Genomic DNA, 26,912 nt, shown 5'->3' on the forward strand with positions numbered 1-26,912 from the left:
GGAAAGCTGTGGCTACATCTGGTGATTGCTTTACAAAGTATAAACACTCATCAGATTGAGTCAGAAGGGAATAATCTAATTGTCGAAGCAAATAAGGCAGCTAGTTGGTTGCCATACAGAGCACTAAGCCTGGAGTCAGGAAGAATCATCTTCCTGAGTTCGAATGCAGCTTCAGATATGGTCTGGGCAAGTCACTGAATTCTGTTTGCCTCAGTTTTTCATGGTGCTTTGCCATGTCTGAAATGTCTGAATGCCATTTGGAATCTAAAGACCTTTATCATAAACAAAGAAGTCACCACCTTCGTTTTCATCCATCCATCTTCCAAACTTCTCTACTTCTGTTAGATTGCACTTTCCTCCCAGTCTCCCAGGTTCACAACTTTGGTGCTGTTCTAGACTTCTCACTTTCCTTTGCCCCACTTAACCAACCACTTGCCAAGTCTTGCTATTCTGCCTCTACAGTATCTCTCACACTGGATCCTTTCTCTCTGCTCCCTTAGCTCTAACTTTACCTTTTGTCTAGCTGACTGTCACAATGTCCCAGTTAGTTCTAAAACTTCAAGTCTCTCCCTACTTCAGACCATCTTTAGCTTTGCTGTCAAGTGATTTTTCTAAGTGCACATCTGACCAAATCATCGCCCATTGAATGGCTTCCTATTGTTATGTTATAGAAATTCTTGTTTTATTCTATAAATTAAAAATGAAATAATTTAAAAAAGAATTAAATATATGCTCCTCTGCTTGATCATGAAAGCGCTTTACAATCTTGCCTCCACCTGAATTCCAGACTCATTGTATTTTACTTCTTCTCCCTCGTTATGTGATTCAATCAACCAGGCTTTCTCTCTGTTTTTCACAGGATACTTGAAATTTGATTGCCACACTTTTGCACTGACTGTCCCCCATTCCTGCAATACATTCTCTACTCATCTCCACATCAGATACCGTTTTTCTTTCAAGAAGGAGACCAAGCACTATCTTCAACATGAAGTCTATCTTGATGACACCCAGCAAACACTTCATTAATGCTTGTTTTCTTTCTTCCTGATTCCCCTAACTAATTACTAGGACCATTTCTAATTTCATTGTGTTATTAAGTATTTATTTTTTATAAATTTATTTATGTGCTTGTTGTTTTCTCTGTTAGAATGTAAGCTCCATAAATAGGGATTGTTCCATTCATCATACTTATGGACTCAGCACCTAGTACAATGCCTGACAAACAGGAGGCAATTAATAAATAATTGTAAATTGATTGATTTTTTTCAAAAGATGGAGAATATCCAAAAGAGGGCAACAAGATACTGAGGAGTTCCAAGTTAATGTCATATGAGGATTAATTGGAGGAATGGAGACTATAACCTAAAGCATAGAATGTGGGAGGAGGGACACACATAAGAGCTATGATCAAGTATTTAAATGGTTGTCATGTGAAAAAAAATTATGAGACTTTTTCTGTTTGGCCTCAAAGGGCAGAATTAGGTAGGACTAGCAAGGAAGACAATTTAGCCTTGATGTAAAGGGGGAAGAATCTTAACAACTGGAGCTATCCAAATGGGCTTTGGAGGTGGCAGTTCCCACCTCACAGGAAGTCTTTAAAGAGAAGCTAGACAGACATTTTCAGGTTTGTTGTAGAAAGAATTAGAGATGGAAGTTGCATTAGAGAACTTCTGACTTCCTTCTAATTCTGAGATTCCATGAGAAGTTCCCTTCCTCAAAATGCTTAAATAACCATTTCAAAGTAGTACATGATGAAGATCAATTGGTGGGCTTTTTTTTTAGCTAGAAAAAACTGTCTGGAGAATAGAGGGCTTGCCTTGATAGGATATGGATATCTGGGGGAGAGGAGGAGAAAATCTAGGTAGTAGCAACTTCTAAGGAGGACTTGGAGAGAAAGAAGAAATTATATAAGGGAAAAGAACGGAGAAGGGAGGAAGAGAAAAGAACAAGAAGGGAGAACTTTGAGATGAGATGAAACACTCAGAACAAAGGCATGTTCAATAGAAAGTGGCTTATCACCCACAGAGTCCATGTTAGGGAATTAGTTGGTAAAGGTAATGTGACATCTTTACTACAGCTCAATCCTGAATATTTGAGGAAATTATCAATTATTTCCCCTTCAGAGGTGAGGGTAGAGACTTGAAATATCATAGTTTAAAGTTAGTTTTTAAAAGTGCATAGTTTTAGCATACATATTTATAGGCTTGCAATCTTCAAACTAGGAAAATTATATTGTTGGGCTTTTTCAATCATGTTCAACTCTTCATGACCTCATTTGGGATTTTCTTGGCAAAGATACTGGAGTGATTTGCCATGTCCTTCTATGTCTCATTTTACAGATAAGGAAACTGAGGTAAACAGGATCACACAGCTAGTGTCTGAGGTTGGATTCCAACTCAGGTCTTCCTGATTCTAGTCCCAGTGCTCTATCCACTGTGCTCCCTACCTGTTCTAGGAATAATATATACTGAATCTTTTTTTCTTTAGAAAGAAAAATCTACATAAAATGTATAGCTAAATGATTTATAATAGTAAAAAAAAAAACTGGCAGCAACCTAAATGCTTACAGAGTTGGGGGATGGCTGTAACTCAGCAATGAGCACTATGTCATCATTTTTTTTTTGCTGAGGCAATTGGGGTTAAGTGACTTGCCCAGGGTCACACAGCTAGGAAATGTTAAGTGTCTGAGGCCAGATTTGAACTTAGGTCCTCCTGACTTCACAGGTGGTGCTCTATCCACTACACCACCTACTTATCCCTATGTCATCATTTTGAATAACCACTATAGGGTCATGTGGTATGGGTAGGAGTCCAGGGCCAGCCAGTTACTAGCTTTATGACTGAAATTTTTGTTCTAAGGCTATCAAGAATAACTGACATACAGGATCACACAGCTAGTAAGCATCTGAAGCTACATTTGAACTCAGGACCTTCTGATGTTAGAAGGTGAGCTATCCATGGTGATAGCCAGCTTCTCACTGTAATTTTGGGCAAATCACTTCTCTCTTCTGGATCTTACTTTCCTAGCTGTAAAGGAGTTGATTCGACTTATTCCCTAAGGTCTCTTCTAGTTCTAACATGCTATGAATATGTGGCTATAAAGAAAATGCCAATATAAAATAATTGCAAGTAGAAAAACTATATTATCTATATATAGTAAATAGGCAAAACTATACTATGATACTTGTGTGAATGAACAGAGGCAGAGGGAAGGATGTAAAGAGAATCACTCTGATTGTTAGGAATTATCATAGTTATTTGTATATTTAAGAATATTTTTCATTATAGTCATGTCTACTAGATTTTTAGTATATAATAATATAATTTTAACATATAATAATAACTCACATTTACATAATGTGTTAAGGATTATAAAATACTTTATTTAAAATAATCTTGTAAGATAATGTAGTGCTGCTGTTATTATTCCCATTTTACAGATAGATCAAACTAAGTTGAGTTAAAGTTAATAATGGTGAGCTAGGTGGCGCCATAGTGCACAGAGTGCTGGGATTGGAGTCGGAAAGATTCATCTTTTGAGTTCAAAGAGATCCACGAGTGCTATCTGTATATTTGTGGACAAATTCCTTCAATTTCCTCATCTGTAAAATAAGCTGGAGAAGGAAACGGCAAACCATTCAGTATCTCTGCCAGGAAAACCCCAAATGGAATGACAATATGTCACGTATATAATATATAAACATAGAATATGCTATATTAACATATATATGTATATAACATAATAGATAATATAAAATAACATTATGTGTAATGTAAAACACATACCATGTTTATAGATAAACATTATTAGAAGGGTTGGATATGACTGAAAAATGACTAAACAAAAATAATAATAATTACTTTTAAAAATAAAAATGTTTAAAATACAGACAGTAATGAAATAAATTAATTAAATAGTAATTAAAGAAGAAAATTACATAGAACAAATTTTGGAAATTTATAACAAATATGTCTACTTAATGCTATTCAAGTTACCTGTCACTTAAGTTAAATATGTTGTTTACTTGGTTTAATTAATTTTGAGACATCTTCTACAAAAATAGAAAGTCTGGTTAGTATCTAATGCAAATGCTAATCATAACAATCTTTTCAGATAGGACAGTTTCCAAATATTAGTTTTGTTCAATAAATACTAAAATAATATTCTAACTGAGCTTTTTTTTTTTTTTTTTTGGTGTCCTAGAACCCTTTGATGATCTGGCAAGCCTATAGATCCTTTCTAGGAGTGATGTTTTTTAAATGTAAAAAATAAAATACATTAACTCACTAAGGAAACATATTTATTTTTTGTTGTTGTTTGGTCCTTCTAGTCCTGACTCTCTTAGTGTTTTCTTGGCAAAGATACTGGAGTGGTTTTCCATTTCCTTCTTCAGCCCATTTTACATATAAGGAAATTGGGGTGAACAGGGTTAAGTTATTTGCCCAGGGTCACACATCTAGGCAGTGTCTCAAGATAGATTTAAACTCAGGAAGACGAGTTTTCTTGATTCCAGGCCTGACACTAATTCATAGACCCCAAGTTAAGGACTCCTGTCTCTAAGTTAAAATGAGGTATAGACTTCACCTAGGAATAGTTTCTTTCTCACAAAAAATGATATTTCTCTCACTGCCCTGTCAGGAAACCTAACAATTTTTCTATATGACCCCAAATCCAGTTGTCCCCTGTAGTTCACAACATTGACTCTTATTAGAATCCCTTCATGAACTATGTACAAGATTTTCTTTATCCTGTATCTACTGTACAATATGTTACACACATAATATATAGGTTAACATAAAATATGCTATAGATGAATATATATAATAGATAATATAGGACAATATTATGCATAATATAATATATAATATGTTTATAAACATTATTAGAATACATTCTGTAATACATAACACATTTTGTATATCTGTGTCTATATATATGTACTTGTATATTTGTTGTATATATGCATATGTGTGTATGTGTCTCTAGAACATGACAGCAGTTCCTATGGGAAACAAGGGTTTAGTAGTGAATTTCAATCAACTGTGATATTGAGGTCTGTCCATTATCACCCCCACAGCAAATTCAGTCTTAGTCTGCATTAAAGAATCATTCTATCTAGAATAAAGGGGGGATTAGTCAGACTCCATCTGAAACACGATGTTCAGTTCTGGGGAGTGCATTTTCAAATGGACATTCTACAATTGTATTACATCTAGGAGAAAGAGACCAGGATGTGGAGGTACTCTATACAACATTCACATGAGAGCATTGGAAGGAACTTGAGGTATTTAACCTGAGGAAGAGAAGGCTTAAGGGGTAATAATGATTATCTTCAGGAGTTTGGAGGGCTTTCATGTAAAAAAGGAATTAGTCATGTGTTACACATAGTACTAGTGGGTGGAAATTACAGAGAGACTGACTTCAGCTAAAAATAAATAAGGAAGAACTCTCTAGCAATTAGAGCTGTCCAAAAGTAAAATGGGTTGCCTTGTTGGAGAGTGAGTTCCCCATCACCAGAGGTGCTCAAGCAGAAAAGAAAGTTGGGTTTTTTTTTTATGGGGAGAGGACATCCAATTTTATTTTCCCCTACTCAATAGTATTTTATTTTTTCCAATTACATGTTAAGACAGTTTTCAACATTCATTTTTTGTAAGATTTTGAGTTCCAATTTTTTTTCTCCCTTTCTCTCTTTTCTGCCCCCCTCCCCAGACAGTAAAAAGTCTGATATAGGTTATACACAATCATTAGAGAAGAAATTAGGTGAGTAACTGAAGAGTGCAATGGGAATAGTAATCAGAAATAAGTTAATGGTGAGACTTTACTCAGGAAGATGGGTTAGGAACTATAAGTCAAGAGGGAAATTAAATGAGCCTGGCTTATGACAGTAGGCATGGGGATAAAAAGGAAGAGATTGATCTAAGAGATGCTGTGAAGGAAGGAATGATAAACAGTTCTCGATGAAATATTTGGTACTGGGACAAGGGAAATGAATCAAAAGAAGAGCACAACATTAGGAGTTCTTTTGTGAAGGCAAACTGGGCCAGCTTTTGCCTCTGTTCTTATCTGACATTGAATCACTGAATGGGTGTTTCCTCAGACAAACTGAAACCTGAAAAAGACCTTAGCTTAAAAAGGCCAAGGTTCCCAACTGCTTCTGAGGTCATTGTCAGTTGTCCTGATCCATATCTTGCCATTGGACCCAATGACTCTGGAGGAAAGAGTGAGAGTAGTGACTTTGCACAGCTCTGTCTCACTTAAATCCAATTCACCTGCAAGTCAAGACATCCGCCTCCTAATGTTATTGATCCTTTTTAACAAAGAAGGATGAATACAACAAATTTGTGAGCCTGGGAGACTTGAAGAATGAAGATAAAAAGAAGAACTACGTAGAAGGAATCATTCTAGGGGAGAAATGGGTTTGGTTTAGATATGTTGAGGGAGAAAACTATGTAGAAATGTCTAAAAGAAAGGTAACTAGAGCCTGGGAAAGAGCTTAAGTAGAGATTTGGGAATCATCTATATAATGGGAAGAGTTGACTTAAGAGTGGATGAATTCCTAGGAGACTAAATACAATTTGGAGAAAAGTAGTAACCGGAGGATTAGACTTAGGGGGAAAAGCCAATGATCAAGGAGGCAGGAAGAAAAGGAGGAGCTAGGATCCTTATAGAGGCTTTATAAAGGAGATAAGAAATTATTGATAAGATGACCCCTTCCCATTCACTGCACCCTAAGGATCTTCAAACCTTTAATCCTTCCTTCATCAGTCTTTTCTGGACCATTGGATCTTTCTGTCTGCCTGCAGTTGAACCCTCCTGGATACATCATCTTCTTTCATAAGAATGTGAACTCTTTGATAACAACTATTTCTCTTTCCAGTTAGTAGCCTTAGTGCTTTGCATCTATTTAATACTTAGTACAATGCTTGGAAGATACTTAGTAAATGCTTTTTAAAATTCACTCACTCATTCACATGCTTATTTATTATTTCAGTGAAGATAAAATTAAACTTTTTTTATCCCATCATTTTAGGGGTAATTAAAAATGGCAGGAGACATAGCTTTTTTCCCCCCTTTTGCTCTGATTTTTCCTCTCCCAAAATGATTCATAAAGTAAAGTACATAAAATAAATAAAGATTTAAAGATTAATAATAAATAAATAAATTCACTAGCAAAACAAATAAGTAAATAAATAGATTTTAAAAAAGTGGTGAGAGCTAGATACAACCAGGATTTCTTTTCTTTTCTTTTCTTTTTCTTTTTCTTTCTTTTTTTTAAAATAGTTTTTATTTACCAGATATATGCATGGGTTATTTTACAACATTGACAGTTGCCAAACCTTTTGTTCCAATTTTTCCCCTTCTTCCCCCACCCCCAGATGGCAGGTTGACCAATACATGTTAAATATGTTAGAGTATAAATTAAATACAATATATGTATACATGACCAAACAGTTGTTTTGCTGTACAAAAAGAATTGGACTTTGAAATAGTGTACAATTAGCCTGTGAAGGAAATCCAAAATACAGGCAGACAAAAATAGAGGGATTGAAAATTCTATGTAGTACCAACCAGGATTTCTAAAAAAAGTTGTCATGTGTGTTGGAGAGAAAGATGGGAGAAGGTTTTATGGAGTCAGAATCCTAAGACCTTTTTTTCATTTGATTCTATGGAATTGACATTGTTGCAAGGGACTGTGGAAAACTATACATATGGCTAACATGAAGAAACAATTGGAAAATGTGTTTCTATGGGGAAGAATTTTGTCTTGATATGGGACAATAGTCAGCACCCCTCTAACTTGAAGCATTTGCTTGCTCCTCTAATGTTCCAGTTGCCATTAGGTCACCATAACCCACTAAACAAAACTTTATCTTTTTTTTAATTTAATGTTTAATCTTAATGTTTATTATTTATTTTATTATATCATATTATGTTATATTATACATAATTTATATTATATATAATATATTGCTATTCCTATATAATATAATTTATTATTAAATTAATATTTAATCTTTTAACTTTGTACTTTCATCTCCCATCATTGTTCTGCTCCATTTTCATCTTTCAACTTTGAGAAGTTTCTTTTTTTTTCCTCTAGTAACAAGTCTCTAAACTGGATGACATAGTACACTTGGTGGGAGTACATGGCTGTGGGATGCAATTGCCTGTCCATGATCCCATTCTTCCTTGTAAATGCAAATATTCAAGGCAGGAAAGTTCAGAGTAGCATTTTCAAAGAGGCAATAGACGATACTTCATGTCTACCAAACACCTATTTATTTAAAGACCTTCTTAGACCTGATTCATCATATTTTTATCAATGGAAAAACTAAGACAGACCAGTTCCAATGATCTTGTGATGAAGAGAACCATCTACACCCAGAGATAGGAATGTAGGAACTGAGTGTGGTTCACAACATAGCTTTTTCACTCTTTTTGTTGTTGTTTGCTTGCATTTTATTTTCTTTCTCATTTTTTCCTGTTGGATTTGATTTTTTTTGTGTGTAGCAAGATAATTGCATAAATATGTATGCAGATATGGATTTAGTATATATTTCTATCATGTTTAACATATATTGGATTATCCTAGAAGGAGAGGGGGTAGAGGAAAGGGAGGGAAAATTGGAACACAAGATTTTGCAAGGGTTAATGTTGAAAAATTATTTATGCATATGTTTGAAAATAAAAAGCTTTAATTAAAAAAAAAAGAACCCAGACATCCTGACTACTAAGACCATATCTTAATGGATATAGTGTAACATGCCAGATAGCAGGAAATTAAATTGTTGCACAGTCTTTTCAGTGCTCATTAATACAGAGTATTCAAATCCAAGGCAAATATTATATATTGTTAGAATTGAAAAATTAAACAGAAATTATTTCTTTAAACACACTCAGATTCCTGGGGAATTTTTTGCCCTGGCAGTCGTGACTTCTTTCTGTATTCCATTACCAATCCAATTGAGACAGAGACCTTTATCTATACAGAAGAAAATCAAAAGTAGAAACTCTTTCAAGAGCTTCTCCTGAACTCTGTGCCCTAGTAGATCAAACGACATTGGACTGGATATAATAGGTGTTACTTTTAGACCAAATAACACACAATGTGTTATTATATCACTGGTTCCCAAATCACTAGAATTGTCCAAATGAAACCTGCAAAGGAATAAAGGGAGAAGAAATAATGAAAGAGGTTTTGAAGGGATGATCTTGAATGGAAGGGATCAGTGTTTACAATTGTCCTTGATTGCAATGTGGAAAACAGGATCAATTGATAATTTCATTCAATAAGCATATGTTAAGCATCTCCAAAATACACAGTGTTGTGCTATCAGTTAAGAATCCACAGATGAAAAGCCAAAACCTACCCTCAAGGAGTTTACAATTTAATATAAAGGAAGGATAAGTGATACAACATGGATGCAAGCTGAAGAAAAGTAGAATGCAATGGAACTAAAGAAAGAGGGTACTCTAGAAAAATTTGAGAAGAAATCACTTTCAGATGATGAAAGGATTCAAGAATGCTTCACAGAGGATGTAGCTCCTCAGCAAAGTACCTTTCAGTATGAATATTCTATAATTTTGTGATGCTTTTCTGGGATTAAAACATCCCTTTCTAATTGTCCAACTCCATTGACTTTTTATAGATTCCTGGTTTGATCCAGGACCAAATTTGGTCACTGAAGTATGTTGATTTTTACTTAATCTGTATAATGTGGAAATATCAATTTCTTTCTTCATTCTTGGGGAACAGACAGCTGATAATATTTCAAAATACTGTTATTCCTAAAGCACAATCATGTTCATGCTCAAAAAGCATAAGTGATTCCCTATTGCTTCTAGAATAAAATCTGAACCTTCTAGCATTTAAAGCCCTTAACCAATGGGTTCCAATGAATTTTTCTAAAATGATTTCACATTATTCCCCTTCATTTGCTCTTTGATTTAGCTAAACTGATTTATTTGCTATCTGTCACATTTGACATTCCATCGCTGTGCTTTTGCATAAACTTTCTCTTCCTATCCCATGACTAAATTGTTATTTCTTACCGTGCGTTGTTCAGTTGAAATGTCACCTGCCACATGAAATCTTTTTCTAAAGTGGACATCCCCAGTTGCTGGCCCTACCCATTCACCACACATGTCTGAAATCACTTGCATATATTTTTTATTTTATCTGTGTACATGTTGTCTTCATTCTATTTCCTCCCCCATAGAAAGTAAGCTCCTTGAGGACAGGGACTCTTACTTTTACCTGTATATCTCCAGAAATGCAGGGCACATAATGGCAGCTCTTTTTTAAAGGAAGTATTTGCTAAAATAGGAGTATGCAAAAAATCGACGATTTCTTTAGCATTACAGTCTGTGACATCCTAGGATCATAGAGGTTAATTTCCTAGCCCAGCATGGTAAAGCTGGAGAGATCCAGGATAACTAGGTTGGGTTGGTAGAGAAAGACATAAGTACTGATAAAATTATTCCCTGAGGCAAACAGGAAAGGGCACTGATGATGATTAGCTCAATCCCACTCCCATGGAGGTTTTGGGTCAGCCCACTTTACTATATCCAATCAGAAAGTCAAGTTATGATGTCAAAGCCCTGAGATCTAATTTCCCCTATAAATCTGCCCCTATAATTGCCCCTATAAATCCATGCCATTTTTGCTGAATTCCCTTTGTGCTCCAGTGCTCTGCTTTGTGGTGTCTTTCGTCCTATCTCCTCCCCCCTCCTCCATGCCTCATAGTGTCTTTCTCCTTTTTGTAACTAACTTTTTAAAGATACTAAACTCCTCTCTGGATTTAGCCTGTTAATTAAAGGCTCAATCTCATCAAAACTAGTAAAGAGCAGGGCAGAACTTTAACTCATATACTCTTAATAAGTTTTTTAAAATAAAGGAAAAGTGATGCAAATAAAAAATATAGAAAAAATTGTTCACAGAGCAATAATTAGCATCTATATAATATTGTAAGGTATATATATATATATAACTCATATATATTTCATTTGATTTTTTTTTTATTCTTTTCAATTTTTCCTTTATGTATCATTTTCCTCTAAGTAAATTTGTTTACATGATCAAAAGAGTTGTCTCCTTGTAGCTAGAATCAAGCCACAGACTAATTTTGTTAGCACAATTTAGAGGGCACCCTCTCAGGACTTTTCATGTCAATGTGCTACCAAAGTCCTCTTAGACCTTTATCTGATGCTTCCCTCCTGGCTAATACTGGACATTCTGTCCTAGCTTCAGGACAATAGATTGTTAATTAACTGGTGAATGATCACCCCATTTTAGAGAAATAAACATCTCCCATTTCCATAGGTTTTAATGTCTCCACATTAAATGTAACTAAAGCAATGTCTCTACATTTTGTGTGGTGTATATTTTTTAGCCCATTTTACAAATGAGGAAACTGAGGCTCTAGGGGGTGAAGGCAATTGCTAAGGATCACACAACTAGAAAAAGTCAGATTTCAGGCTCATTTTGCTCATGGAAAGGAAGAGGAAGAAAAGGGGGAAAGAAAGGAAATCAATATTTGCATAGTATCTACTATGTATCAAAATGGGGGCACCTAAGTGCCACAGTGGAGAGAGTGCTAGCTGGGCCTGGAATAAGGAATACTCATCTTCCTGAGTTCAAATCTGGTCTCAGACACTTACAAGCTGTGTGACCCTGGCAAGTCACTTAACCTTATTTGCCTCAGTTTCCTCATCTGTGAAATGAGCTGGAGAAGGAAATAACAAACCACTATAGTATCATTGCCAAGAAAATCCCAAATGGACTCACAAAGAGTCAGACATGACTGAAAATGACTAATAACAACAAAATGTGCCAGACACTGTGCTAAGTGCTTTAGAGGTACATTAGCATGTCAAATCTATGACTATATAGATCTGAAAATATAAGGCACTCCATAGTAAAGAAATTTCTTTTACCAAAGTAGATTGGTAAATGTTCTACAATTTACTGTCTTAAAAAGCTGCCTGCTTCAGTGAGAGCTTGAAGGACTTTTCCAGAGTCAGTCACACAGTCAACATATGTATCAGAGATAAGACTTTTTAACCCAGGCCTTGCTGCCTCTGGGGCCTCTTTGGCTATCAGCCCTCTCCTCCTCTATATGTTAATAAAGTGGGATAGAAAACAGATGATAGAGATAGGGTTTATTTGGTTGGAGTATAGGCTGATAATGTGCTTTGGGTGTGATGATTTGGAAAAATAGAGGGCCTTTCCCCCTGAAATATAAAATTCACTCTGTACCATGAAGCCCCAAATTCAGTACTTTATTTAGAAAGCTTATTTATAGACTCTCCCCAACTCCAACCGGTTCCTCAAGTTTATCATCTAAGAGGTCTCTCCCTTGTTGCAAATGATCCCTTTGCATGTTCTAGTGCCAAGGATTCGAAGAGGGTTGCTAAGGACTCCCAGAACACAATGAAAGAGAGAGAAAATACCCCAGAATATAGAGCAAAAAGAAGAAAACAAGAGAGTTAAAGCTCAAAGAAAGATGAAAAAAAAAAAAAAACAGAAAATCACAGAAGTGAGAAAAAGCTCATCCATGAAAAACAGTATATTATGAGTAGAAGGAATTCTGATCTTGGAACCAGAATTCTTTGGGCCAGAGTCCAGATTCTGCCACTGACTAGTTGTGTGGCCTTGAATAAATCATTTAACCCTGAATCTCAATTCATCTGTAAAGTGGGGATAATTATACCTCTACTAGTTTTCTCACAGGATTGTTATGAGTAAAGTGCTTTGAAACCAAAAGTGTTTTTAAAAATGGGAGTTATTATGCTTTGTGTCATAGTTTGAAACAGGATGACAAGGAATATAGGGATTAGAATCAGCACTGATGGAGGGAATACTAGTCAAGTTGTTACCACATTCAAGAAGGTAGGGTGGTAAATCTGTAGCTATTGCCAATATTCTACAATGCAACCAGCACCTCTCCAACTCGGAGGATTATTGCAGGTAGCAGTTAAATGTTAGGAGAGCTTGGTTTCTGAACTGCTGCTTGTTTAGGCTGGCCAATGGAAACGTGCTCTTTCTGTGTCTTTCTTCCACTCTCTCTGCCTTTTTTTTTTTTTTTTTTTTGGTCTCTGTGTGTGTGTCTTTGTGTCTCTGTTCTTTGTCTATCTCTCTGTCTCTGCCTATCTGTCTCTTACTTTGGGTAAAGATAGACAGGCAAGAGAGATAGATGGTAAAGCAGTATAACTGGGGATGGGGGGGTGATAGGAAATAGTTACTTTCAAGTTTACATGTGTAATGTATACATATATTGTATTTAACTTATACTTTAACATATTTAACATGTATTGGTCACCCTGCCATCTGGGGGAGGGGATGGGGGGAAGAAGGGGAAAAGTTGGAACAAAAGTTTATGCAATTGTCAATGCTGAAAAATTACCCATGCATATATCTTGTAAATTAAAAGCTATAATAAAAAATTAAATAAAGTTTACATGTGTATCTATATTTCTATCCATGTGTTACATATGTTCATATGGAAGGTTTTATCCATCTATGCTGAAATATGCCTGAGGTCTCAGGCTCAAAGAACCACAAAGGACTGGAGGATGATTTTTGTCCCAAGATCAGTACACAAAGTGTCATATTTTAGCTTAGAAAGCCTTCTAAAGAAATAGCAGTATGGTGGTCCTCTAATCAAGCTACAGTAATGGTTATAAGATCCAGTTTTTGTGATCCATTTTTACCAGGAGAAATTTTATTAGCTGCAAAAATACTTTTTTTATATCAACATTCTATTACTGCTTAAGGCATTGCTCCTCTCGGTCACTATTGTATGAAGTCACAGACCGAAAAACATAGAGATACAGGGAGAGACAGATAGATACATACAGATAGAGAGACAGAGAATGACAGACAAGAGATAGAAAAAAACAGAGAGACTCAGGCAGAGACACAGACGCACAGAGACTGAAACAGACCCAGACAGAAAAACATAGACAGAAATGAACCTTCTCTTAAATCAACAGGCTTTCCATTAGTACATTTTCCCTGATGATCCTGTAAGCCAAGGCAATTGTTGTCAGGCAAATGAAAGAAAATGCCAAACAGAATCCTTGGGGCCCCTCAGTTCAAATTGATCCCTCTCCTCCTTTCCCCTCCTCCCTCATTCCTATTCTTCTCTCTTCCTAGTTATAACTTGAGAGGTAAATGAGATTTGGTAAATCAGATGTGACTCTATATTCACTATGGCAACATCAACACGAGGCCAGAAAAATTCCCCCCTTCCATTCCTTGTCTTCCCCCTTCTTCTGCAAAGGACAATGGGAATTCTTTTAAGTCTCCAGGCACCATCTTCTCAAAGACCTAGTTCCTTATGTTCAGGTGACAAGAACACCAAATAAATGACTTGAGCTCTAATTCCTTGAACCAACCAAATCCCACAAATAGACTCTGTTTTCTTAAAGAGAAATCATCTTAACTAGTTAGTGTAAAATAAATGTCATTTCTACCATACTTTGTTGTGTGCTCTGTATGTGTTTGTATACTCTTAAACATATTGATATGTTGCCTCCCCCATTAGAATGTAAGCTTCCTGAGGGCAAGAACTATTTTCTTATCTTTGTATTCCCATCACATTAGATACCTAATAAATGGTTATTGGTTTAATAAATGGTTGGCCATACAACATCAATGAGGAACACTGTCATTAAAAAAGAAGTTTGGGATTATTTTCTCAAGGACAATTCAATTCTGGGTCCAGTTCATTGTCCATGTACAATGTCTGTTAAATGTTCAGATGGGCCTGCTCTATCTGTTATCTATCCAACTCCATACTATAGTCTAGACAATAGGCATTCTTCTTCCATTTAGTTTTTCCTATGTAGATAGATAGGGAAACTCTTTTGAGTAATTATAAATCTTTGTTAGAAATCTTCATGATATTCTAATATTTGATACAATAAGCTCAATGTCAACCTCAAAGAATTTGGCCTTATAGAAACTAAGAAGTCACTTTACAGGGATTGCTTTTAAAATGTGGTATTGTGAAAGAGGTATGTCCAGGGGATGAGTGCAGATTCTTAAAGGAGGAAGTAAAAAGGGAAAATAATTTCTTCCCTAGTTAATGAAGACATTGGAAAGTATTCTAAATCAGTTACAGAAAACTGTATTTTAAAAGTCAACTGATGATCAGCTGATTGATCAACAACCTCATCACGTCATGGAACTGACTCTCAGTTCTAGAAGGCTTTGCAGACAAAGGCTTTCAGTTCTCCATGCCATAATTTAGCAAGGAAGAATTTATTAAGAGCCACTAGGAACTAGGGCTGATTTCTCTGAAGGGAAGACTTGAGGGAGGAAGGAAGGAAACAAGCATTTAATAAGCACTTGTATATATCAAACTCTATGCTAAGAGCTTTGTAAACATTCTCATTTGATCCTTATAATAATACTAGGAGATAGATGCTATTACTATCTCCATTTAATAGCTGCAGGAACTGAGGCAGAGAAACATTTAAGTGACTTGATCAAAGTCACATACTTGTTTAAGGCCAGATTCAATTTCAAATCTTCCTTACTCTATGGCCAGTGTTCTATCCGCTACATTAGTTAGCTGTTCACTATGCTACATAACATTCTTCAAATATTTGAAGTCCTGTCACTTAGAAGGAGAATTAGACTTAGGACTTTATAGGACAAATGGGTGCCACTTCTTATAGGAGGCTTTTCTTGGTCATTCAACAGTTCGCAGGAATGTCTTCCTCTGAAAATTACTTTGTATGTACTTTATAATTATTACCACTACTAGTACTTATCCATATACACTTTGTATCCTTCCAATAGAATATAATACCCTGAGAGTAGGGACTATTTGAATCCAATTCAATATACATTTATTAAGAACTTATCACGTGCCAAGTACTGTGCTAAAAGTTCTGAATATAAAAGTACAAGCAGAAAAAGACAGTCCCTGCCTTCAATGAGCTTACAATCTAATGGGGGAAGACAACACACAAAAGAAAGATTAAAATGGGGAGGGAAGTAGAAGGTATGGGATATAGAGAAAGGTAGTAATGGAATGGAATCTATGGAATACAGCCGGGGGAAGGAGGGAATCTTTGTACTGTGAACCTCTGCAAATGGATGCTTTGGGAAGAGTTCTTGGCTCCCCTCTCTAGTTCTCTAATCAGAGGTTGGAGGCTACCAAGGGTACAGATGAGGGGTGAATACCAAAGCCGATGTACTCTCCAGAGGATGAGCTTTCTCCTGAGAATATGGTGACGGTGGAGTGGAATTTAAGAAGTACAATTGGTAAGAAATGGTATTTCATTTTTGGTTTTGTGTTTTATAATAAGTGTTAGTGGAACTAAATAGAATTGAATTGGAGCAATGGGCAAAAAGGCAAATTCCAGTTGACATAAGAAAAATTTTAACAATTAGCTCGAGGGTAATGGGGCTACCTGGGATACTACAGCCCTGGGGTTTTCCCCCGCTAGATGTCTTGGACACAGTAGAACAGACACCCCTTCACACACTCCATGGAACAACCAAGTTAGTGTTAGGGTCATTTCTCACATAATACAGAATTCTATCTCCTGTACCTTTGCCCAGACTCCCCCCGTGTCTGAAATGTTCTTTCTCCTGCTTCTGAATCCCCAGTTTCCCTCAAAGTTCGGTTCAGTTTCATGTCCTGTGTGAGACCTTTCCTAATTCCCTCAGCTTTCCCTCCCCAAATTGTTTTGTATTTATTTTATATTCAGAGGAAGACATTTCACTGGACCGGCTGAGACAGCTCTGAGGTGCCCATGTTTTATTTCTGCACAATGAGCTATTCCTTAGGTAGAACTGTTCAACCCATGGGGTGGAGGTGCTAAATTCACCCCCACCCACACATTGTATATATAAAAGGGACCTTTAGGTCACTGTCTAGCCATGGGGAAGGGAATTTATGTACACATGTATATTTGTACATATGTGCATGTGTATGTATGTACATGTGTATACGTATGTATAAATTTGTGTCTATATATCAAATAGGAAGTTTGCACTATTCTGCCCTGTAACTGTCTAGCTCATGGGAGTAGTAGTGCTATACACATACATCATACACAGTCACACACATACATATATATGTATAAACACATATGTGTATGTCTGTATAAGGGATGGGGGGAGGATGTCCCTTAGGTAAATGTCTAGTTATAGGGGTGGAGTTCTTATGTGTGTTTATTTACATGAAAACATACATATCTCATATGTGTGTATATGTATGTATGTACACTTGCATAGAAATATATTCATACACACATGGGGGCAGGGTGCTATCCCTTGGGTAACTGTCCAGCCCATGGGAGCAGAAGCACTATATATATACACACATACATGCATATATGTATGCACACATACACACATTTACATGTATATACTCATACACACATAGTGTTTCCCACTCACCACTCCTCCTAGTTTAAGTTTTTTTTGACAACAGGGACTACTGTTGTCTGACATGTAACAAGTGCTTAATAAATGTTTTTTGATGGTTTGATTGTTTGAATCTTGTTCATGTACATGTTAGTCTAGATGGCACTAATGTTTCCTTTTAGTTCTGAGAGTCTGTGAGTGCAGGCCCCATTATAGGACTGAGGTTATAGAGTCCAACAACAGAAGGCTGGCTTCCAGATGATTCATTTTTTTGAACATGGCAACTCATGTAAATAGTCTATTAAGGCAGGGAAGGGTTATAACTTACATTGGTGGAGAAAATATCCACCTGGAAGAAATGAGAGATTTTCTGATGTATGAAAGTATTTTTAGCAATTGAAATGTACACAGAGAGCTATGCTAAAAGCCCTCCAGATCATGGCTACATGCTGCTTGTACAAGGTTGGTTGGTACATCACAAGCAAAGGAATCCTTTCCATCAAGTGGAGAGAATTACATTAAAGCTACTGGGAGAACGAATAGATCTAAAACAGCCATTAAAGGGAGGATAGAGTACAAATAGCAAGACTGCAGCTATGGAACATCCTAAGAAAAGTAACCAGCAGGATCCCCAAATGGCCACATGTTTATGCACAGAAAGATGAATCTACCAGTGTTTGCTGGCAGGTTCCTCTGCTCAGTACATGACAGGAAACCTGATTTCCCCAACTTGTTGTAATTAGGAATCAGGACAATGGGGAGAAAATCATCCCAATTCAGTCTACTCTATTACTTCATAGTTGAAAGTGTTTAATTAGAAGCTTCATGGATGGATGAGGGCCTGTGGGAGGTTGACATATCACCAAGAGTGTCCCAGAGAATGCCGAATCCCACAACTGTCAGATTTCAGAGTCTATGATGTAATGTCTAGCTGGGGGCCAACACAAACAAGCCTATGGTTGTCATCACTCCCTCGGATAACAGGGCTCTGTTTTGTTTTTTATAAATCAATGGCTATTTTGGTGAAATTCCCAAATCCTTCTATTCTTCCTTGGAAGCAGGAAAAGTGAAAAAATGCTTCTTAACAAATAACACACATACAAGAAATGGGAAATGTCTTTCAAAATGTCTCTAGTTAAAGGAACATTTCCATAGCAACTTCTAAGTTGTGTGTATACAGCTAGAGACCAAACACTGGCTAATGTTGCAGCAGTGAGGACAATAAGCCAATATGTGCTGTTTAAGTATGTACTACTCTTCCTAAAGGCCACTGTCAGTCTTTTTAGGAAATATCTTTTGCCCCTTGATTACAGCATTAGTAAATGAAACTGTGGGCAGCTACATGGTACACTGAATAGAATGCTGAACCTGAAGTCAGAAAGACTCATTTTTCTGAGTTCAAATTTGACTTCTTTCACTTATTTGTAATTGTGGGTAAGTCACTTAACTCTGCTTGCTTCAATTTTCTTGTCTGTAGAATGAACCAGAGAAGAAAATAGTGAACTATTCAGTATTTATTCCAAGACAACCCAAAACAAGGTCACAAAGAGTTGGGCACAGCTGAAAATGACTGAACAATAATAACATGAAAATGTATTTGGGTTCCCACATTTATATTTTAATTATATTCAATTTCACACCATGGATCAAGGCTTAGTCAACACTTTAATTTCTTATAGCAACTAAGTCAAAAGCTTATTTAAAATATATAATTACCTCTCAGAAAAGACGTATAAACTTTTGCATATCCTAAAAATCTCTTCATTGTTTTCTGTGCTTCAAACCTTGATTGGAATCATGAGTTATATTTATATGTCATTTTGAGATTTCAAATGTGCTCTCTTCACAATCATCATGTGAGGTTCATAATACAAGAATTAATTTCCCCATTTTTACAGATGAGACTTCAAAGAGTCAAGGTGATAGCTAGTAAGTGTCAGAACTGGTTCTGTTTCTCTTTCCACTAAGCTATGTTGCCTCTCATGCATCCATCAATGGGCCAGATTGTTATTATTCAATCATTTCAGTTATGTCCAACTTTTTGTGACCCTGTTCGAGGTTTTCTTGGCAAAGATACCAGACTCTAACTCATTTTACAGATGAGGAAACTGAGGCAAATAAGGTGAACTGACATGCCTGGGGTCTTACAGTTACTAAGTATCTGAGCCTGGATTTGAACTTAGAAAGATGAGTCTTCCTGACTCTAGCTTAGCACTCTATTCATTGTGCTATCTAGCTGCCCATGGGCCAAATTGCTAAAATTGGGGGGGGGGAACACATTAAAGATCATTCAAAACCACCTGAAATGTCAACACACTTCCAAATCATTCTATTAGCCAAGGAAAATGTCAAGTTCCTTTTATCTGACAAAGTAGATAGAACAGTATCACAGTAGATAGAACAATGAACTCAGAGCCAAAATGAATGGGGGGCCAAGTTGAAAGACAATATGGAAAGCATACTGGAGACCTAGCTCAACTAGTAACTGGCTCCATGATCTCAGACAAATCACTCTTCCTCTCTAAATATCAATTTATAACCCTAAAATTATGAAGCTGAACTAGAGAATTCCTGGTGGTCTCTTCTAGCTCTTTAATTTTTATAAATAAACAAAACAGTGAAGTTCATTTAAACAAAAAGAAAACATTTGGGTCAATACTGCTTAAGGTCTAGACTTTGTTGAATTAGAGACACAAAGTAAAATAGATAAACCACACAAAAAAATTTATCCTTGGCTGGAAGGAGGCTGAGGTAAGAGGGGGAAGTTGAGATTTTTTATCCTTAGGAATCAAAGGGCTGGGAGGAACTTAAAAAAAAATGTAAAATTCCTAGTCTAATATCTACATTTTACAGATGAAGAAAGAAAGACCCAGAGTTATGTGGCTCATCAGTAGCAAAACTGGGATTTGAATCTAGGTCCTCCTGTTTCCCCATCCATCCCCTTTCTACTGTGCCTTGCCTAAAGTCAAACAGAACAATCCCAATGGTTTTCACTGGCCCTAAATGCTTTTCACGTTTGGACAGCGTCTGCTTTTATGGGAGAACATAAAGAAAACCTTGCTGAATGTCATCCCACTTGAAGCATATGTTGTTATGTCAGTTGCCAGTTGCTACATACTATCCTGGGCCTGAGGAGCTGGGTCTGATACATGCCGAGTTGCTCTTCACCGAGGTTGTTTCCCAAAGCTCCACTCACTGTCACAGAATGTGCAATCCCCATCTCCAGGGAACTGTCCAGCTGCAACAGAAGATGCCATTACAGCCTAGCTATGGGGGCCCCAGGCCAGTGCCCTGACAGAAACTAGTCTCTAAATGAATCAGAATTTTAAAAATAAATAGAAAATATGAGTCAGGGCAGAAAAACTTCATTTGCTTGAGCTATTGCTGCTGATTACCTTTTGTCCTGGGTTTTATATGTCTCTGCTGCACTTATTATAGAATATTATGTATCCCAGTTATTTATCTATGTTTACCACGTCCATCCCTAACTCCCTATTGCACAAAAAAAAAAGAGAACAAAAACTAGACCAAAGCTCATGAGAACAAGGCTCATGTTATATCTTGGCGTTACATCTTCCCTTTTGCACCCAACAGGCACTAGAATATCCATTGAATAAATGAACACATAGGGTGTATCATTTTTAAGATATCAGTAATCAGGAGACAGGCTGGTGGGAGGTTGATGGGTAAAATATGAGCCACTCATCAGAGTGACTAAGACGGCCACCTCAAAGGCACACAAGATGGATCTAATCCCATTATATGTTCCTCTAGATAGTTTTTATCTAGGAGGAACATGTTAGAATAACTCTAAGGCATCTCTGAAGGAGAAAAGTCATGGAAGAATATCTGAAAGATCTGTGGAAATAGAAAGCATAGTCCTATTACTTTGCTTGGAATGGGAGAGGGTGGGATCATAGGGACAAAATGTTGTTAGAAGAAGAAGAATGCCTAGTCGCAGCTCCGGTGTTCACTGGCTTTGACAAGTTGATTCCCTTTTCTGGGCCTGGTTCCCCAGCTATAAGGTGACAGATTTGGACTTAATGCTCTCTAAGAGTCCTTCTAGCCTTTAAATTCTGCATGGCATATAGTAAGTGTTTAATAAATGCTTGCTGACTCGACTTGTTAATTTGATTTGAGGCCTACAATCCTTGACCCAGATTTTTTTCCTAGTAGCAACTTTTTGGGGACCAATTCCTCTCTCTCACTGAACACCTCCTTATTTCACTTCTCAGCAGTTTACAAGGTGTGGAGAGATTTCATAGTTAATTACCCAGTTCATTGGAGGCAAAACTCTTAAACATAGAATTCAGTTTGGATCTGGATACAATTTTATTGCCCAAATCCAAATCCAAGGAGGAATCAGTAATGTTTCATTAATATTCATGTGCACTTTCTCAATGATCACCTATTAGGTGAGCTTGTACCAGCTCAGCATTAAACTATATAAGAAAGGACAAAGGTATGACAAGGACAAAAACATAAGAAAGGACAAAGGTTTGACTATACCTATATCCACTTGCTTGCCTTCTCAATGAGATAGGAAGGTGTTGAGGAAGGATGGGAGAGAATCTGAGTACTCAAACTTTTAAAAATAAAAATTAAATAAATTATTAAATAAATAAGTTTTAAAAATTATTAAATAAAAACATAAAAATTAAAAATTGTTTTTACATATAACTGGAAGAAGATACTAAATAAATGAAAAGAAAAAGAAAAAAGGAAAATATGGGGGGAAATTGATAAGGAAACTAGCACTAAAAGACAGCATCTTCTAAATGAGACTGCTAAAACTATATACATATATATATATACTTTCAGAATCTATGGAACTTTTACAAAAATTAACTAACCTTTAGTCCATTATGATTTCACACATGCAGAAGAAAAATTTAAAAAAATACTTAGGGGGAAAAAAGAAAGGGCAAAGGTGCATGTTTCCAGGAATTGTTTAGAATAGATAGCAAACTTATTGACTTGGAAACACAGAGATGAGAATATGGACTCACTTCCTAGAACATCTTAAAGTTACAAATATTTTCCTCCCAGCATTAAAGGGTGAGTCATGTTAGTATTGCTATGCCCACTTTACAGATGAAGAAACTGAGGCTTAGAGATATTAGGTAACTTGGTAAAGGCCACATAGCTAGTGACTGCCAGACACAGGACTCCATCCCACATCCTCTGACTCTTGTGCGTTTTCCACCACTAAACAATCACAGGAACTGTTGTTTCCCCACATACTTCCTCTCAGGCTTACCTTTCACAGACTCGTACTGTCCAGGCGGCAATTATCCACAGAGAAATGCTGAACACTAGAAGCACTGTCCCAGGGCAGATGGTCATAAGAGTCTTCATCACAAACCGTGTGTTGAAGTTGATTTTGTTTAGTGCCCCGATACTTCGTGAGGAGGCGTCTGTAAAGAGCTTGCTATGCAGCAACATAACTCGGGCAATCAGGTAGAGCCGGAGGAACATGGGGATAGAAAGGATGATGTCCACGTCAGCCTCAGCCCTGGAAGGAGCATAGGAGAAGGCTAGGCGGGCTGTCCAAAAAAATTTATATTCACCAGGGATAGGGTGGATGGCACAAACCAACATCTCCAGGCTGATGTAGAGGATGCGTTCGTAGGTCATGGCTATCCTCCAGTCATCTGCGCCATTGTCAATCACAAAGAGCTAACAGAGAACAAAAACCACAGTTAGCGCTGCTACAGAACCGCAAAGACCAAGTATAATATGTGGTGGTTGAGTCTGCGCCGCCTGGCATTAGAACCCCCTCCACCTAGAAGGAACAAATAATACCCTGCGCGCTGGGAAAAGAGATGGAAGCGCTCTGGAGGGGATGGGGATGTCTTGACGGACTGCAAGGTGAGGAGCCAGGAATGAGTCGGTGGAATGTCAAGGCTGCCCTGACTTGACTCATCATTGGCTCATTGCCATGAGGATGGCAACATGGAACCATGAATAGTAAAGGACTAAGGGCTCATGTCCTATTTCTACCATTATCTAACTGGGACCTTGGGAAAACACTTCCTCTTGACCTTCAGTTTCCTCATCTGTAAAAATACATATGATCAAGTTCTTTCCAATTCTAATATTCTATGATTCCATGACCAGAGTTTGGATGTAATGGAAAGATTTGGAATAAAGGATGTGGGTTGGACATCTGGCTTACTTACTACTGATGGTTCTTTAGTCACATTGCTTCTTCTCCGTGGGAATGTTTTATCATCTGCAAAGTTGGGAGGGGATTGAACTAGATAACCTCAATAAACATTTGTTGGACTGAATTGGATCCCTTTCAGTCTGAATTCTCACAACTGTCTAGTTCATAAAATAAGGAGACTGGACTGGAGAATCTTAACTGTATTTTCTAGTACTGAATCTTACAATCCCAGGACATCTTGGAGCTTCATATCAGTTAAGTAAGGCTAATATGCACTTTGAATTTATTAATTTTAATTAATTTATTTAATTAATTTAATAATTTAATAATTTAATTAATGAATTTATTAATTTTAATGAATTTATTAATTTAATTTATCAATTAATTAATTGATATAGTATTTATAATTCATTACATATTATATAATATAATTATACATATTAGTTAATTAAATTAATTTATGATTAATTTAATTTATTTAATTAATTTAATGAATTTATTAATTACCTGAGTCAAAGGATCAAATTTGGGGTTCATACCCTGCCTCTAACTGCAAAAATTTGGGCAAGTCATTTAACCCCTATGGGCCTCAGTTTTCTCATCTATAAAATGATATGAACGGCCTCTGAGGTCCTTCTTAGGCTTATTTATAATTTGAGTGCTGGTTCTGTCCTCCACCATCTATATTCTTGAGCACCTAGGCAGTTCTTGAAGTCAGAAGTCAGGAAAACTCAAGTTCAAATCTAACTTTAGACATTTATTAGTTGTGTATTCTTGAGCAAGTCACTTAATCTATTTCTGCCCCTGTTTGCTCATCTGTAAAATGGGGACAGTAATAGCTTCTAACTTACAAGATTGTTGTGAAGATCAAATTAGATAATAATTGTAAAGTGCCTGGAACACAGTATTCCCCTTGTAAGTGTTAACCATGATGATGATGATCTGCTGCTGTTGCTTACCACAGTGCCTGACACATAGTAAGCGCTATATAAATATTAACTATTATTATTATAGTGCTTAGCACAGTGTCTGGCACATAGTAAGCCCTATGTAAATGTTAACTGTGATGATGATGATTCTTAGCACAAAGCTTGGAACATAGTAAGCGCTATATAAATGTTAGCTATTATTATAGTGCTTAGCATAGTGCCTGATGCATAGTAAGCACTATGTAATGTTAGCTATTATTATTTTGGTGCTTACCATAGAGTGCCTGGCACATAATAAGCCCTATATAAATGTTAGCTATTTTTATTAAAGTGCTTAGCATATAGTAACTGGCACATAACAAAAGTTATATAAATATTAGCTATTTTATTATAGTACTTAGAATAGTGCCCAGGACACAGAAGGAGATTAATAAATGCTTGTTTCCTTCCCTCCCTCCTTGGACAGAACATTTTAACTTCTTTGAATCTCAGTTGTTGTTTTTTTTCCTATAGGGATGAGATTAGATAGCCTCTAAGTCCCGTCCAGCTCTAAATTTATAATACTGGGCTCTCACACGTGTGCTGTGAGAATCTAGACAGACAATATGTATAAATCATTCTATATAAATGTCAGTCTTTATTAGGACAAGCAGAACAGTGGCCTGCCAGGAGACGAGACCCTATTCCTGACACACGGGTGACATTCAATCCATGAATGATGTCTGTTGATGACAATAACGCCAAAGTTATATATGGGATGGTCGCGCTAGACTTAGACATCTCATCAGCCATTTGGTGAACATGACAAGAAGTTCAGGCAGGTCTGGAGATTTGACCACTGCAAGCAATGACAGCAGCTCTGCCCTTTCATACCTCCATTCTCCCACTAAGCATGGAGGAATACTTTCCATAGACTTGATTATTGAAGCTCAAGCCCTGTTAGAATATTCTTATAATACTATGTGTCAGACCTTCCTCCCTTACTTCCAGCCCCATACAAAGATTCCAAGTACTACCCAAAGGTGTTGCTATAACAAAGCTAATGATGTTGGCCTTTAGTGAGCTTAGGAAAGGCAAGATACTGCAGCCTGGTACAGTGTGAGTGGTATAATAAAGTGAGCCTGGTCACAAAGGACAACAGAAGCGCAAAGCATTCTGATTAAATGACCTGCTTGGCAGGTATTAAGGCAGTCTTGCAAAATGTCCATAGGCCTACTCCAGGTACAGGGAGCTGATATGGTGTAGTCCAGAGATAACTAAATATGGAATCTCAGGACTTGGGTTCAAGTTCCTACCCCTGTTAGTGTGTGTTACCTTGAGTAAACCACTCCTCTGAGCTCAAATTTCCACAACTGTGAACTGAGGGGATTTATTAGAGCAATATGGTGAAGCCTCTAGACCCCAATTCATAATTATGTTTTTAAATAATTGAAGGAAATGCTATATTTCAGTTGGAGATTAGTGAAGATGAAGATATAACTTTTTCACATTCAAGTTTAGAGGTCCTCCTCCTTGCCTCTTAAATTTATCTATTAACCTTTTGGGTGTTCATGGACCCCAAGTTAAGAACTGAATAGAGAATTGGACTTTAATTCAGAATATGTGTCTAACTCTTTGTGGCTTTTTTGTGGGGTTTTCTTGGCAAAGATATTGAAATTTCCTTCTCCATTTCCTTTTCCAACTCATTTTTTTTTAACAGATGAGGAAACTGAGGTTAAGAGAACTCACAAAGGTAATTCTTTCTGACTCTAGGACTGGTTCTCTATCCACTCTGCTAACCTAACCACCCTGAATTCAAGAAGGCTTGAATTCAAATCCTGCTTGAGAGATTTACTAGCTGTGTGACCCTGGAGAAGTCACTTCATTTTTTTCAACCTCAATTTTATCATCTGTAAAATGAGGATAATGATAGCACCTATCCCCCAGGATTATTGTGAAGATCAAATAAGATAATATTCATAAAACACTTTGCAAACCTTAAAACCCTATATAAATGTTAGTTATCATTATCACCCTTATATCTTTAAGTTCTCATCTAGCTCTAAAATTCATTATCCTGTTCAGGATTAAAAAAAAATCAGCCCTGCATGAGATTTTTTTTCATGAAAATGGACGCTGTTGGATGTGGAGTCCATAAAACACCTCCCAGTTCAAATGCTATCTCTGTCACTTACTACCTATATAACCTGGAACAGGTAACAATCTTTCTGGACCTCACTTTCTTTACCTATAAAAAAAGAATGGACTAGAAGAACTATAATGTCTTAAAGTCCTTTCCAACTCTAAATCTATGATTCTACTTCCTTGAGCCTCAGTTTCCTCATCTGTTAAATGAGGGAGTAGAATAGAAGTTCCTTCCAATTCTGAATCTATGATACTACTTCCACTCTGACCACATTTCTTATGCTTTTCTGCTCTCCTGTC

The 26,912-nt window shown here is 36.7% G+C and overlaps 1 protein-coding gene across 7 annotated transcripts in view; it reads right to left on the reverse strand.

Annotated features, from left to right (window-relative positions):
* Window positions 1-26,912, reverse strand: part of KCNN3 (potassium calcium-activated channel subfamily N member 3) — a 396,953-nt gene that overhangs the window by 67,373 nt on the left and 302,668 nt on the right. For all 7 annotated transcript variants that reach the window (XM_074262168.1, XM_074262166.1, XM_074262167.1 and 4 more), the window contains one exon: window positions 22,651-23,069. In XM_074262168.1, coding sequence (XP_074118269.1) covers window positions 22,651-23,069 — 419 coding nt within the window. The remainder of the gene's footprint in view (window positions 1-22,650; window positions 23,070-26,912) is intronic.

This window comes from Sminthopsis crassicaudata, chromosome 4 (genome assembly GCF_048593235.1).
Source record: "Sminthopsis crassicaudata isolate SCR6 chromosome 4, ASM4859323v1, whole genome shotgun sequence".
Taxonomy (NCBI): Eukaryota; Metazoa; Chordata; class Mammalia; order Dasyuromorphia; family Dasyuridae; genus Sminthopsis; species Sminthopsis crassicaudata.